We start from the raw sequence: 13,743 nt of genomic DNA, 5'->3' as shown, positions 1-13,743 counted from the left end.
ATAATATAATGAAATGTAATGTAATGTAATGTAATAATTCTTATATAAGATAAGTACCTGTGATATTCTGAAACGTTTCTACCAGCACGAAATTATCTAGTCTACGACGCACTTCTTCTACAAGCGACTCACAGCAAAGATCTTTCCGCAATAACGAAACCGGATTGTTGATGACAGTAATGTGACACAACAATGTCGTGTAAACACCTGACGTAACAATTAGTTTATAGGTAACATAACCATTGTTTTCGGTCAATATTTACACATTGTTGATATGGATCTCACACACCTTCGTTACGCTTTCTTGCCGAATGACACTTCAATATAGACGTATTTACGTCAAAATTAAGCCCCCATTAAATATCGTACTTTAAGAAATATATTGTAGACGTTTTACTATAGCCTACAAGTTTTCATGATTCTGCGTTGTTTCTTTTGTACCGTAGAAAGTTTATTGTGAAGCAAATTTGCTACTCTGCAATATACGGAAACATTTAAATTTAGGCCTAAAATACACTGGTTTCATGTAAGCTACAAGTGATTAGGAATGTCAAGAAATGAAGGTTGACAGTGGAACCACGGACCGTTCCGGAGAATCTGACGTAAATACGTCCCTATAATATAATGAAATGAAATGAAATGTAATAATTCTTATATAAGATAAGTACCTGTGATATTCTGAAACGTTTCTAGCAAAACAAAATTGTATAGTCTACGACGCACTTCTTCTACAAGCGACTCACAGCAAAGCTCTTTCCGCAATAACGAAAGCGGATTGTTGACGGCAGTAATGTAACACAACAATGCCGAGTAAACATGACATTTCCTAGGTAACATAACAATTCACGAAAGCTGACCATTGTTATCGGTCCATATTTACGCATTGTTGATATGGATCTTACACGTTTTCCTAGGCAACAACAATGCCGAGTAAACGTAGCCCCACACACTACCCTGGCTGAGGTATTCGGTGCTTTTCCTCAGTTGTAAGGCGAATACCAGGGTATAATTTAATAGGGGCACGGCCCGCCAACCCCGATCACGGAGGCCGTCAGCCGAAACGGCCCCTCCCTCTCTGGGTTCAAACCTCAGAGAGGCAAGGAACCAGATTCTTTGGACAACTCGCCTGACGGGATAACCTCCCATCAGCAGCAACTGAACTTAGTTTGAGTGGTCGAGGCTCCCGCCACGACAGAACCCCGTTAGCTTAAGCAAATTCCCGTTTCAGTTATAAGGCTCTCTGTTTACCATTTCCAGCAATGCGTTTCGTACGCAGGAATGGTGTCACCTAGGAAGACACGATGTCTTGCGCTTGCGCAGGACACCGCCCTTAGTTAGCTTTTTGGTTGGTTTGTTTGTTGTTCCTATTGGCATATTCATCGCCCTGATGACGGAGGCAGTATGACCTCTGAAACGTTGGTTAACATCGACCAAACTACACAGCGCTACAACCCAGAAGACAAAAATCTTCATACTCATCGCCCTGATGACGGAGGCAGTATGACCTCTGAAACGTTGGTTAACATCGACCAGACTACACAGCGCAACAACCCAGAAGACAGAAATCTTCATACTCATCGCTCTGATGACGGAGGCAGTATGACCTCTGAAACGTTGGTAAACATCGACCAGACTACACAGCGCAACAACCCAGAAGACAGAAATCTTCATACTCATCGCCCTGATGACGGAGGCAGTATGACCTCTGAAACGTTGGTTAACATCTACCAGACTACACAGCGCAACAGCCCAGAAGACAGAAATCTTCATACTCATCGCCCTGATGACGGAGACAGTATGACCTCTGAAACGTTGGTTAACATCGACCAGACTACACAGCGCAACAACCCAGAAGATAGAAATCTTCATACTCATCGCCCTGATGATGGAGGCAGTATGACCTCTGAAACGTTGGTAAACATCGACCAGACTACACAGCGCAACAGCCCAGAAGACAAAAATCTTCATACTCATCGCCCTGATGACGGAGGCAGTATGACCTCTGAAACGTTGGTTAACATCTACCAGACTACACAGCGCAACAACCCAGAAGACAGAAATCTTCATACTTATCGCCCTGATGACGGAGGCAGTATGACCTCTGAAACGTTGGTAAACATCGACCAGACTACACAGCGCAACAACCCAGAAGACAGAAATCTTCATACTCATCGCCCTGATGATGGAGGCAGTATGACCTCCGAAACGTTGGTTAATATCGACCAGTCTACACAGCGCAACAACCGAGAAGACGGAAATCTTAAAAATAAAAGGAATTTCAAAAATATATTTTTTACACTTACAATCCGCAATTCGTTGGTCCCCGCGATTGACTGCGATTCTTTCATGTGATTGATGCGTTCATGTAAGACGCCGACCTATAGAAAATCGCGTAGTAAAAATAAACCCGGTACCTCCGCAGAAATGAAATTAGTCCTTTGAAAGTTTAAAGCGCATAAGAACAAACTCGCATATGCAAAAGTTTGCATTTCACAAACAGCTTTTACCGATTCATCGATCTCATTGGAGCAAATTCGCGTTAACGAAACATTCGTAATTGCAGAGATGACTGTATTTATAATTTTTGTTCAAAATCAGCGATATAAGACAGAAATCTTCATACTCACCGCCGTGAAAACCTCAAATCCCTTTATTTTGTTTACATTATTTCAGTGTTTTAAATGCAATGCCATTATATTACTAGTGAGTTTCAATTTACGCCGGTTCGTCCAGGAACGCATCCCCGGCGAAAATATACTTACCTAAGTGCGTTTTGGAGCAGTATTTGAAAACCACTCGCTAAATGACTGTTCTTTTATATATATCACTTTGATGTATTTCGGAATCATTTGGTTGATGATGGTCCTGTTAAATACACATGAATGTTTGTGTTTTCAAACAGATTATTTTTCCTTATTCTCCTTGTGTGTGAAGGCACCAGGTTGTCCGAAATACATACTTTTCAGAATGCAATGGTCAAATATGATGCTCATATCAATTTAATGTCTCGTTGATTAGTTATTTATTAAATAAATTTGTGTTATTTTGTTTGTAGAAATTTCTTATATTTTACAATATAATGATAAAACCATGTTTTGATCAAATGCATAATGGCAGCCTCCTTATTGGCTCTACAACCCAGTGGGCGTCTTCTTCGCCTCCTTTGGAAGGTTTCTTAGTCTTTTGAAGTATGCATTTGTGAGTTGTGAGTGTGACCAACTATTTATTGTGTGGTTAAATTCTGTACTGCAAAATTCAAGACCTACAAATGTTCATGAAGCACGCATTTTTAGACGCCACTAAGAAATACATGACTACTCGACGCTCGCATGAGGAACTGCATCTTGCATAATTTTGTAAAGGTAATTTACATATTATGACAACGGGCAAAACACGTAACATACAATAGAACATTTAAAAGAACAAATGATGAATTTGTACATGTGCTGGATCGTTATCCGTTCTGTATCAAAGAAAACGCTGCACAAATATTTCATATATTGCAACTACAATGGAACTGGATCCCAGTGACACAACAGCTCCGAGGCACAAGACATAAGAACGTCAAGGGGTTCTATCTTATTGTTTGTACTGAAGAAATTTGTTGTAAAATGACGGAATAAATTATTCACTTGAAATTAATATTTGTCAATATTTTGTGTATTTCAGTACACTGCATAGAGAAAGATTGTATTACGATTTAGAGTTGTGAAACTATTTTCTACTCTGTTAGTGATTTGTGTAAATAGTGGGCCATGACCACGCAGCAATAGTTTGTTTACGTTGTCTTTAAAATACAATCAACAATATTGCATTCCCATGGAATCGCTTGCATTAAGAAGTTGAAAATTGTTAAGAAAACAAAATTGATATTGGTAAGTATCATGTACTAGTTTGAAACTTTTTTAATTTCCTTCAGTGCAGAACTATTGTCCTATTAATATTCTAAAAGATACAGGCTGATTTATTGTGTCGTCATATTTCGCGTTTTCAGATCGAAATCGCACAATTCTGTTACAAAATTCGTTGGCGTGAGGTGACCACGTAATCTGACGGGGTTTAAAGCCGCAAATAAAAAGTGTGTGATTTCAGACGACGAAATATTTTTCTCAGACAGACTTGAGATTTGATGGTTATTTGAAGACGTCTAATTATACAAATGTTGTATAATTAAATCACTATTTACTTTGAGTTATTCAAACATGATGTAACTCGAACATCATATTCCTTTCAAAATTACGAATTAACAGTGGAATATAACCAGGATTTAGTGGCGCAGTGCTCAGAACGTAAAAAGCAAAACAGTTTTCTGTTGCAACATTACAGGCCGTGCATTACGTTTCAGAAAGGGCGGTTCATAAAGTTGAAGGGAAATGTTTCCAATTATTATAAACATGTACATTAGGGTTAGATATACATTTATTTAAAGTAGCACATTTGTCCTATTAATATTCTAAAAGATACAGGCTGATTTATTGTGTCGTCAAATATCGCGTTCAAATGACCCTGTGCAGGGACCAGTAGCTTCGCTGAGAACTTGTAATTCGTCATTCCGTGTAGCCTACAGTAACCACTAACTTCTATAAATAGTGTTTAAAAATAACTTTCTTCATCGTTGAAACGGGAGCTCAGATCGCAGCTGTGACATTGCAAGAGGCAGACGTTGGATGCAGTGGTCGAGGCTGGCAGGGCTGGTCAGGATAAGGATTTATGATGCAGTGTGTGATTGGTAATTGAGCAGACGTCGTTCCTCAAAACATTCTTGGTACTTCTGGTTTTCGGGACACAAAACGAGAGAGTCGAATTTCTGGATCGGATTTGTCGGAAAACTGCGCATGCGTATACTCGGTTGTTGTTACATAACGGCGATATTTTTAAAACGATTCTAAAATCAAGAAGCGAATTTTGGCCTCCGGAGACAGGTTGTAACAATTAACATCTCATCCATATCCAAATAAAATATAATAATTTCAAGTATGTCATTTATTGAAATAAAATATAATAACTTTCAAGTATGTCATTTATTGAAATAAAATATAATAACTTTCAAGTATGTCATTTATCCACACACATTAACCTAACCTAACCTAACCTAACCTAACCTAGACTAACCTAACCAAACCTAACCTAACCTAACCTAACCTAATCTAACCTAACCTAACCTAACCTATCCTAACCTAACCTCACTTAACCTAACCTAACCTATTTTTAAAGCGATGTGTCCCGATAACCCACAAGTACGACATTTTTTTTTCCGATTGCCTTGGCAAGAATCAGTTTTGTCTCCGTCGATTGGAAGTAAACTTCGATCAAGGAATTGTGATATGGTTGTCTAGCAAAAGTTCACAATCAGCATCTGTTGTTGTCTCAGAGAATCCGATCCGCCAGTCTCTATCTCTGAAGCTTTGTTTCTCCTCGCCCGTCAAAAGCACGTGAGGAAGACTTCAAAGAGGCTAGCTGGTCTTTGATTCCACCCAATCGCATCAGAATAGGAGGTAAATCTCGCACAAACTTCGTTCATGCGCTTGTAAGATTGTCGTAATGTTTTCATACGTAAAGTTAAAGTGATCGTTAGAGCTGGAATCATCGAGAAACCGCAAACTTTTTCATGTTCTGGATGGACACTGACGAGAATTGCCGAGAGACTGCGGAAGGTAGAACAGGAGCTTCGTTATTTGAAGTCTCGGCCGAGGAATGGATGGGAAGTGCATGGAGAAGGCATGGGAAACATTTTAGACGGAAAATTTTAATTATTGGGGCCCACGGGTAAGAATAAAAGACACGTGAGAGGACAAAATAATAAAATGAATGGTAATTAAACAGGATTGGGTAATAATGAGGTTGCCAGTGCAACTGCACTCTGTGTGTGCGATAAATTAGTGCGTCAGACTGTTTTCGAGGTCATAACCGGAAAAGTCGATCAGATATCCAGCAAGTGAAGGTATTAAGAAGCGTTGAGAGCGCTGGGCGCAGGCGTGGGGGTACATGAGGTTACGAGGTAGTTGCTATTCTGACAGCGCGATTTGTCATCTGTAATAACTGAGATTGTGGCTTTCTGCCGAAATGGTCCTCACACCGGATAATATGAAGAGATTCCGGGACGTTGTCGTCTGGTATAACTTGGTCGACGTTTCAGTGGTGCTGAGGGCCCCCAACATCACGGCCATGATTAACGGAGACGGTAAGCGCCTCTGAAACGTCGGAAGACTTTCACCACACTTCACGGCCCAACGTTCCACAAGAGTCATCTTTCAACAGTAAAACTTTGGTGCAAATGAGGGCTGTAGTCAGACGATAATGAACCAAACTTATCATACATGTTTATTGGTCGCAGATTAATCTGTACCTCTCTTGACGATTTGCGCAAATATTTGTAGCTCGTGAGTCGCCGCTTATTAATTGCGTCTAGAGAAGAAAGGGCGAGCAAAATTCTGTGGGGGACTTCCGGGCGTTCGTGAGGATTCGGACGAAGCAGAAATGTTAGATCGGGGCTTCTAGAATATGACAAACGGAATGAAAATCAAATTCAGTGGCTGCTCCTTCTGCTAAGTTGTGTTTATGGGTCCGCAGTGGCCGCGCGGTCCGAGGCGTGGGCCTTGCGCCACTGGGACCGTGGGTTCGAATCCCACTCAAGCCATGGATGTCTGTCCGCGTTTTTCTGTGTTGTGTTGTCCTGTGTACAGGTACAGGCCTTGCGGGGGGCCGATCCTTCGTCCAAGGAGTCCTACCAAAATGTCTGTAGATCGAAGCCAACAAAAAGTTGGGACCCTCAGAGCTCAGGCACTTGAAGAACGGGTCGTTCCCAGTATCCTAGTATCAGTTGTGTTTATATTAAAATCTTGGTAGATCCTGAAGAAGGTTCAACGAAGGCGAACAGGAGAATGGCAAGAAACAGCAGTTTGAGACAGAATCAGGATTTTGAAGTTTTGAGCTCTTCGAAAACGAAGGACCCCAGGCAGTGCCCGCTTGTCCTTCAGGTATAAATAGGTTTTGTAAGGAGAAGGCATTTGGAAGTGGAAAAGGGGTGATAGTAAGGGTCTCTGCCTTTGAGCACAATTTTGAATTTTGATATTAGCGCTGTGAGGGCTAAATAAGTTGAATTTGGTTGCCATAGAACCGAGGAAAACCACGGAAACCCTTAATGAAGTAGGCCGGTCGCAGGACCTTCCTAGTGCGTGCTGACTTCTAGCCAGGAGTCCGGCATTTGAAGACGCGAGCCCTAATCGTGCAGTTGCTCTTAGACTCTCAGAGCAAACGGCGATCGCTTCCCTGAATAGCATTAACCAGCTGATCGTTGCTATGGAGACGCTTTTAGTTGTCTTTTTGGGTGGGTAGGCAAATTTCTGCACCCTTTAATACACAAGTGAAACTTGCTAAAAAGGAGACCGTCCATGCCTGTTGAAACCGGAAAGAACATGACGAAACTTCGTAATGGCAGCCTTTCCAGGCGAGTCAGACCCAATCGAAAACGGTCGACACATCTTCGACCCTGAGTGTCACTGACCGATCTCACGTGTCCAGACCAGCAAGAGTCTGTCGAAATCTGAGTACAGGTGATTCCACTGGGCTCTCCTCGATTGTACCCTGCATACATATACAGGTGGTGTCAGAAGTATGTTTACAAACTTCGTGTGCGTGTTCCAGGATCAAAAATAAGAAAAAATGTTCCTATGAACATGGGGTCGCAAATGTCTCATTTTTGAAATAATAGCATAAAATAAGTTTCAATGAATTGGCTTTATATCAAAGTGAATCCAGCTTCCAGCAAAGATTTTTATTTAACGTTTGGGCAGTAACTCCTGGCGACATGTTTGTTGGTCCATCGCGTCTAAGAGGACCTTCATATCGGGGATGCTTAAGAAGACACTTGCCACGTTTCCTTGAAGATGTACCACTGAATACAAGAAGACAAATGTGGTTTATGCACGACGGAGCCCCAGCACACTTCTCCCATCGCGTCAGATGTCATCTCAATGAAAAGTACCCTCAGCGATGGATTGGGCGTGGTGGCCCAGTAGCATGGCCACCGAGGTCACCGGACCTGACTCCATTGGAATTTTATCTGTGGGGGTCACTTGAAGTTCATCGCTTAAGCAACACCAATAAACAATGATGGGAATGTGTGCAGAATGCATGGCAGATGACTCGAGGAAACCCTGGTGTGTACGAACGAATCCGCCAGTCGTGTGTACGTCGTGCTCGTGCATGTGTGGAGGAAGGAGGAGAAACGTTTGAGCATCTGTTAAAAAGAAATATCCCTGCCCTTATACTGGGCAATAAAGGCATACATTGAGAATTATTTTTGACTATTTTTTTGAAAAAGAAGCATTTGTACCCGCATGTTCATTGGAACATTTTTCTTATTTGTGATCCAGGAACACGCACACAAAATTTGTGAACACACTTTAGACTCACTCTGTATACAACCCGAATAAAGCCAACGCAGCCTAACGAAATAATACAAATTAACTTTGGTTTTTTAAAAACATTTGTAATCTCGAAAGATGTAACAATTTTGAACTTTGCAAAATGTAGTGCAGCTCGTTCTGTCGAAATAATGTCAATTTCATGATTTTAAAATTGTAATAATTTTGATAATTTTTAAGCTTCTCATGAGTAATCCCGTGCATTACGAAGATTACGATTCTATACGGGAAAAGCTGGTTGCTTGTGGGTAATCTCTGCACTTTAAGTTTCCTACCCTGTCTCAGCGCAGGCGCTCTTTGTCGTGTGTCCAGTATACGATCGTATCTGGCAGGGTGCAGTGTGTTGTTGATTTAGTGCCCGCGCTGGCTGGTAGATGTTTGTGTTGGGGGAATTCACAGAACGAGTTTAATTTTGTGGGGCTGTGTGAGCGCATAGAACAGCTGTTTCCTCTGAAACGATGCTAGTGAAAGCTGGCGTGCTTATTGCAGTGCATTCTACGTACGTAGGCATCTTCTTCTTCTTCTTCTTAACATTGGCGCGTGTCACGTGGGAGTCGTGGGTTCGTTGAAGTTCTGTCGCTGTGCACAGTTCGATTAAACTGGATTTATTGATCGTTTTTCTGGTGACTGGAGCGAGTGACCGTAATTTGTGCCTGAACAGCATCGAATTCATGCATTTTACACGACGTGTGTTGTTTTCCATTGAGTGTGACTGCGTGATTTACACTTGCATCACAAACCGGAAAATCCGACGTCTACCTGCAAGGTGTCGTGATGTGACGCACACATCAGGATTTTTGCATTTGACATTGTTTGTGTGTTGTGACCATTGTCGTCCTGCGAGAATCATTTTCACTTAAGGTGTTTGTGGCCGTCGCCATGGAAATATTGCTAAAATGGGAATACTGTCTGCTTGAATTGCAACGTTGCACACTTGTTATAATTTCGTACGCGATTTTGCGTTGCATTAATCGTTTTCATTTGTTCGGGGAAACCAAATACGGACGTCATTTCTTGATTTATTTTTTATTCCTGGAAACAAGAAATGTAACCAATGACTGTTCATTCCCCCTGAGCTTTCCGTGTGAGTGGACCTCCAGAAAATGCTGCAAGGTCATTCTTTTACGTTCCATCGCCTCAGTTTCCTCCAATTATGCAGTGTCATGTGACTTTTTATATTTTTATGGCCGTCTCACTGCCTCTGTGAATAATCGTGTTTCCTTACACAAAGCTGTATCCAGAATCGTTCTCCTCTTTTTAACAGCCCTTACTCCGGCTCTGGACATCCGGCGTGCTTCTACGCAGGCACTTTGCTGGACGAGTTCCTCAGGTTGCTGCGAGTGGCCCACCATTCGCCGAACCTCTTGGGCTTAATCGTGTTTGACAAAACTAGGGGAAACGCGGTCTTCAAACTGTCTGTTCAGTGGTCGAAGTTCATGAACCACTTCACGGAAACAACTGAGAAATTCCAACTCGATTATTCCATCTCTGGGGCAAAGCTTATTGACCTTTGCCGTCGCTTGAAGTCCAGACGCACCAGGACGACCCCACAGGAACAGGCGGTGACAGTCAATGGAACGGAATGCCACATCGAGGTAAGGAAGGGCCGCACTTTTATCCATAAAGAACACGCCACGTCGCCATCTTCAGGTTCTACTGCGACACGCATGGAGGGGGGAAACAGGGGGTGCATACGGAATTTTGGCAGGGAACACTGGGTAGACCAGGAAGGAGGTGGGAGGATAACACCAAAATGGATGTTAGGAAGGTGGACTGTGAAGGCCGCCATTCACGATCGCTCCATTCGTCCAAATGGCGCGGTGTCGCTCCAAAATTGTACCGTGAACGCGGAAACTGAAGTCCATTGGCGTGGCGTGGTGGGCTCGTTTGGATATTCTGTCGAGCCATAATCCATCCGATCGCTCCATCACTCCATCGCGCCATCGTATAGTGAATGGGGGAATCGGCGATCGAGCCACTCCAAATCGGTTCGTGAGTGGCGGAAACGTGGTCCATTCTCATGCCAGTCTGCCACGAGCCTTCGTCCAGTGAAGTCCAAACTTGTATAATGTCGGGTCGTGAGTTTGTTATTGAGGTTATTGAGAAATATAGAGAGTTGCCATGTTTGTGGCAGATAAGTAATGAAGACTATCATGATAGAGCTAAAAGAAGCTTAGCAATGAAGAATTGGTGGTTTTATTTAAAACCAAAGATCCTACCGCCAACAAAGAAAATTCCCTTAGAAGTTGCTTCAGAAAGGAGCATAAGGACTTAAATTGCTTCTATTTAAGAGCCATTGCTTTGACCACTTTCGTTTTGGTTTTTTTCCTTTTAATATACAGGCATACTGCCGTAGCTAGTACCAATTCTTCGTCCATCGCAAACACCACGCACTTCACAGAGAGACAACAAACCGCGACTGGCGTGATGCGACCGTGAATGTAGTACCTCTTTGGACGACATCCGTTTGGACGTCATCCATTCGGATGTCATCCATCTGGAGCGATCGTGAATGGCGGCCTTGAGGATGGCAAATGGACGAAGTTGGCGCAGGATCGTGGCCGGTGGAGGTCTCTGTTGTTGTCGGCGTGGGACATGCGAGTTCTCCTACCAGGGAGTTAGTTAGTTTGTCCATCTCCAGAGAGCGCAGCGGTGGTGTGGCTGACCTGAAAGCGCTCGCACCGTGGCTGGCGATTGTGTTCATATACTTTACATTTTGTTATTATTTTGCAGAACACTTTTGAGAAGGCCTCGTTTCAGTGCTAGGTCCAATGGCGAAGTCACTCACTCGGAGTCGCTTGTAAAATGCTCCGCTACAAAATTGGAGCCCCTAAACAGGTCTGAATTATACTTACGATATTTTTGGATGCTGGATACCATCTTCCGTGTTCAAAGCGGAAGGAAAGCACAAACAGGAAGTCTTGAGAGCTTTACAGTAAAAATGCGTCTTTCTAGCCCTGCTATAAATTATTGTTCAACTTTAAACTGAAGCCGTCAGTCACAGCGATTTGTTTAGACGAGATTTTCCTCCCTGACTGTCACGTGAGTGTCGGTAAAAGCGCCACCTCCATGAACGACTGTCCACTGTTGTGGGATTTTTGTTTCTTTGTTCGAAGAATCCCAGTCGATTGCTGACAGGCACAAAGCATAGCGCTTCAACGTGAAAAAAGGATGAGTTCTTTTATGTCTGTCTGTCTGTCGTATGTGATGTTCCGAAAAAAAGAAAAGCGACGTTTGTGTCCCTGGCGAAAACCGTTTGAGGTAACCGGTGGGTAAGATGGGCCGCTGTCCAGCCCCCCCCCCCCCCAATTTAAGAGCCCCCACTGAAAGATAATTTCGAAAGTCTTAAACGGGTACCTCATTTTCAAAATCAGATTCTCTGAAAGGTCTTTGTTACATTTGGCATATTAAGAATCTGTCGGAGTGAAAATCGTTCTTCATGCACTTTTATGTGGGAGGTCCGCTGGACGTTCTTCGGGTATTTTGCAACGCTCCATCAGGTTATGAGGTTCTGCAATCTTGAATAGGGTACGGTGATTGTTAGGGTTCTGACACGACACGATAACCCACTGGCCTCAGGGGTGCAGATTCCGATGTCAGAGAGAGGTTACATACAATCATAACATTTGTCATTTGAAAATTCTTTGAGCGCAAGTTGGACCACGGACCTCTGACTCACGCATGGCCTGAGCCTGATTGTCGCAAAATATCTCCGAGCTCAGTTGCACTTACAGACAAAGAAAGATAAAAGAGCACATGGCGCCTTCGTGTGACGTAGCCCAAGGTCGCTTTAAACTTGCACCCAGTTCAATTCCCTGCACTGAACACGGCACAATGATTTTTACAGAAATCCTTACACGCGGTTCAATTGCCTGCCTTCATCTCATGCTCAACCTAATCAGAGGAGCGAAGAGCCGAGATCGATATACCTGCGCATGCGCCAACTAATCGATGGCAGATTCACCACGAAAATGAACTGCTAATTCACAAAGGACGTGATTTGTTAACATTAAAATACATTGTACCTTCTCTTTACAATCCGTTTCACCAGAATTATGGCTATTTATTTTTTTACGGAAGCATGAGACGGTCTAAAGGCGACTTCAATTTCGACAAGGAAAGATCTCCAACCGTTCAGCTTTTCGATTTTTTTAATCTCGATTTCTTTACTTCACGTAACGAAACTGATTCTTCTGACGGCGTAGTTAATGTTCCAGAATCCTCTAACGTGGACCTGAATATTGACATAGAACTCCACTCACCGTTAAGACTGGCACCAATAAGATTTTATGATAACTGTCTAGCATATCTTCGGATATCCGCTGTGAAAATCTAAAATCCTAGATGATCAATACAGTTTCTTTGCTTAAGTGTATCTCATTACTGATTTCTTTGTTTACTCCAATGATACAAATTTCTGTATGTAACTAGAATTTAAGCAGAGAGCAAATAAAAACAAACATTTTTACAAAGATTTACATTGCATTTCCTTGTGTCAGTTTGAATGTATTCCACCACAGGCTTAAATTCCCATTGTACGTCCATGCAGTGGCGAAGCGTGGCCTTTTGATAAGTGTCAGCCATATTGTAGTGTTTCGACTTATTTTTGTACAGAGTATACCTGTATTAGATGCACGTGAATAGTAGGCAGTTCTTATGGATCACCCGGTGCTTTGTTTCCATGCGAAATGAAGTGAGTTTCCGGCTCACCTACCCAATGGCCGCTCGTGAGTGGCAGTTCTGCGCAAGGGGGAAACGCAGAATAGGTTTTCAATACATGACAATATAAATAAATGAAAAGTAAATTTACATCGACGATGTTTTAGCTATTTCTAAGTCCCGAAGAGAACGGCCATGGTTTTTTACACCACTTTTTTCACTCAAAGAATTTGGAAAAAGTAATGTCATGTGTAAATGATACACTTCCTTTGCTCATTGTCATTATCAGAACAAAAAATAGTCAGCACACAGAATTACTGAACACTCATTAACATTAACCACGAAACAGATTGCGATACAGAAGCCAGGTTAAAACACATGGTAACGGGCAATCATGATTACTATGAGCCGGCTGCAGCCCCGATGCGCACTGTACCAGTGAACTGCCCCTCACTCCACCTCACACAGCGCTCTCAACTTTTGACCGGCCAGCCGCGCTGAAATCCTTGCAGCTGGATGATAGCCCCGTTCTGCTTCGTATCCTTGAACGCGGACTTACTGTCAGTTCAGCTGATTTGTTGATAATGACAATGTAAGGGGCAATATTAGAATAATGATATAGAGGAAATAAAGTGTTACAAATTGTATAAACACAGAA

At 42.5% G+C, this 13,743-nt stretch overlaps 1 protein-coding gene across 2 annotated transcripts; it reads left to right on the top strand.

Moving 5' to 3' along the window:
* The first annotated feature begins 3,823 nt into the window (after nucleotides 1–3,823).
* On the top strand, nucleotides 3,824–12,900 carry LOC147874337 (uncharacterized). Of its 2 annotated transcripts, none has more exons than XR_015534268.1 (3): nucleotides 3,824–3,875; nucleotides 9,691–10,021; nucleotides 10,769–12,900. XR_015534268.1 is itself a non-coding variant. In XM_087345575.1 (3 exons), exons 1-3 carry the CDS (start codon nucleotides 8,885–8,887, stop codon nucleotides 10,784–10,786), a joined length of 390 nt encoding a protein of 129 aa, XP_087201701.1. In that variant the 5' UTR covers nucleotides 8,604–8,884; the 3' UTR covers nucleotides 10,787–12,900. The 2 variants fall into 2 exon arrangements, 1 of the variants encoding a protein (XP_087201701.1); XM_087345575.1 differs by lacking the exon at nucleotides 3,824–3,875 and adding an exon at nucleotides 8,604–8,925.
* Nucleotides 12,901–13,743: the final 843 nt, after the last annotated feature.

Source organism: Zootermopsis nevadensis, unplaced genomic scaffold (assembly GCF_977971745.1).
Source record: "Zootermopsis nevadensis isolate Lab colony 2312 unplaced genomic scaffold, Znev_1.0 Znev_ptg000009l, whole genome shotgun sequence".
Classification (NCBI taxonomy): Eukaryota; Metazoa; Arthropoda; class Insecta; order Blattodea; family Termopsidae; genus Zootermopsis; species Zootermopsis nevadensis.
Note: the sequence above shows the minus strand (reverse complement) of the source record. Positions and strands in the feature narration are given on the sequence as shown.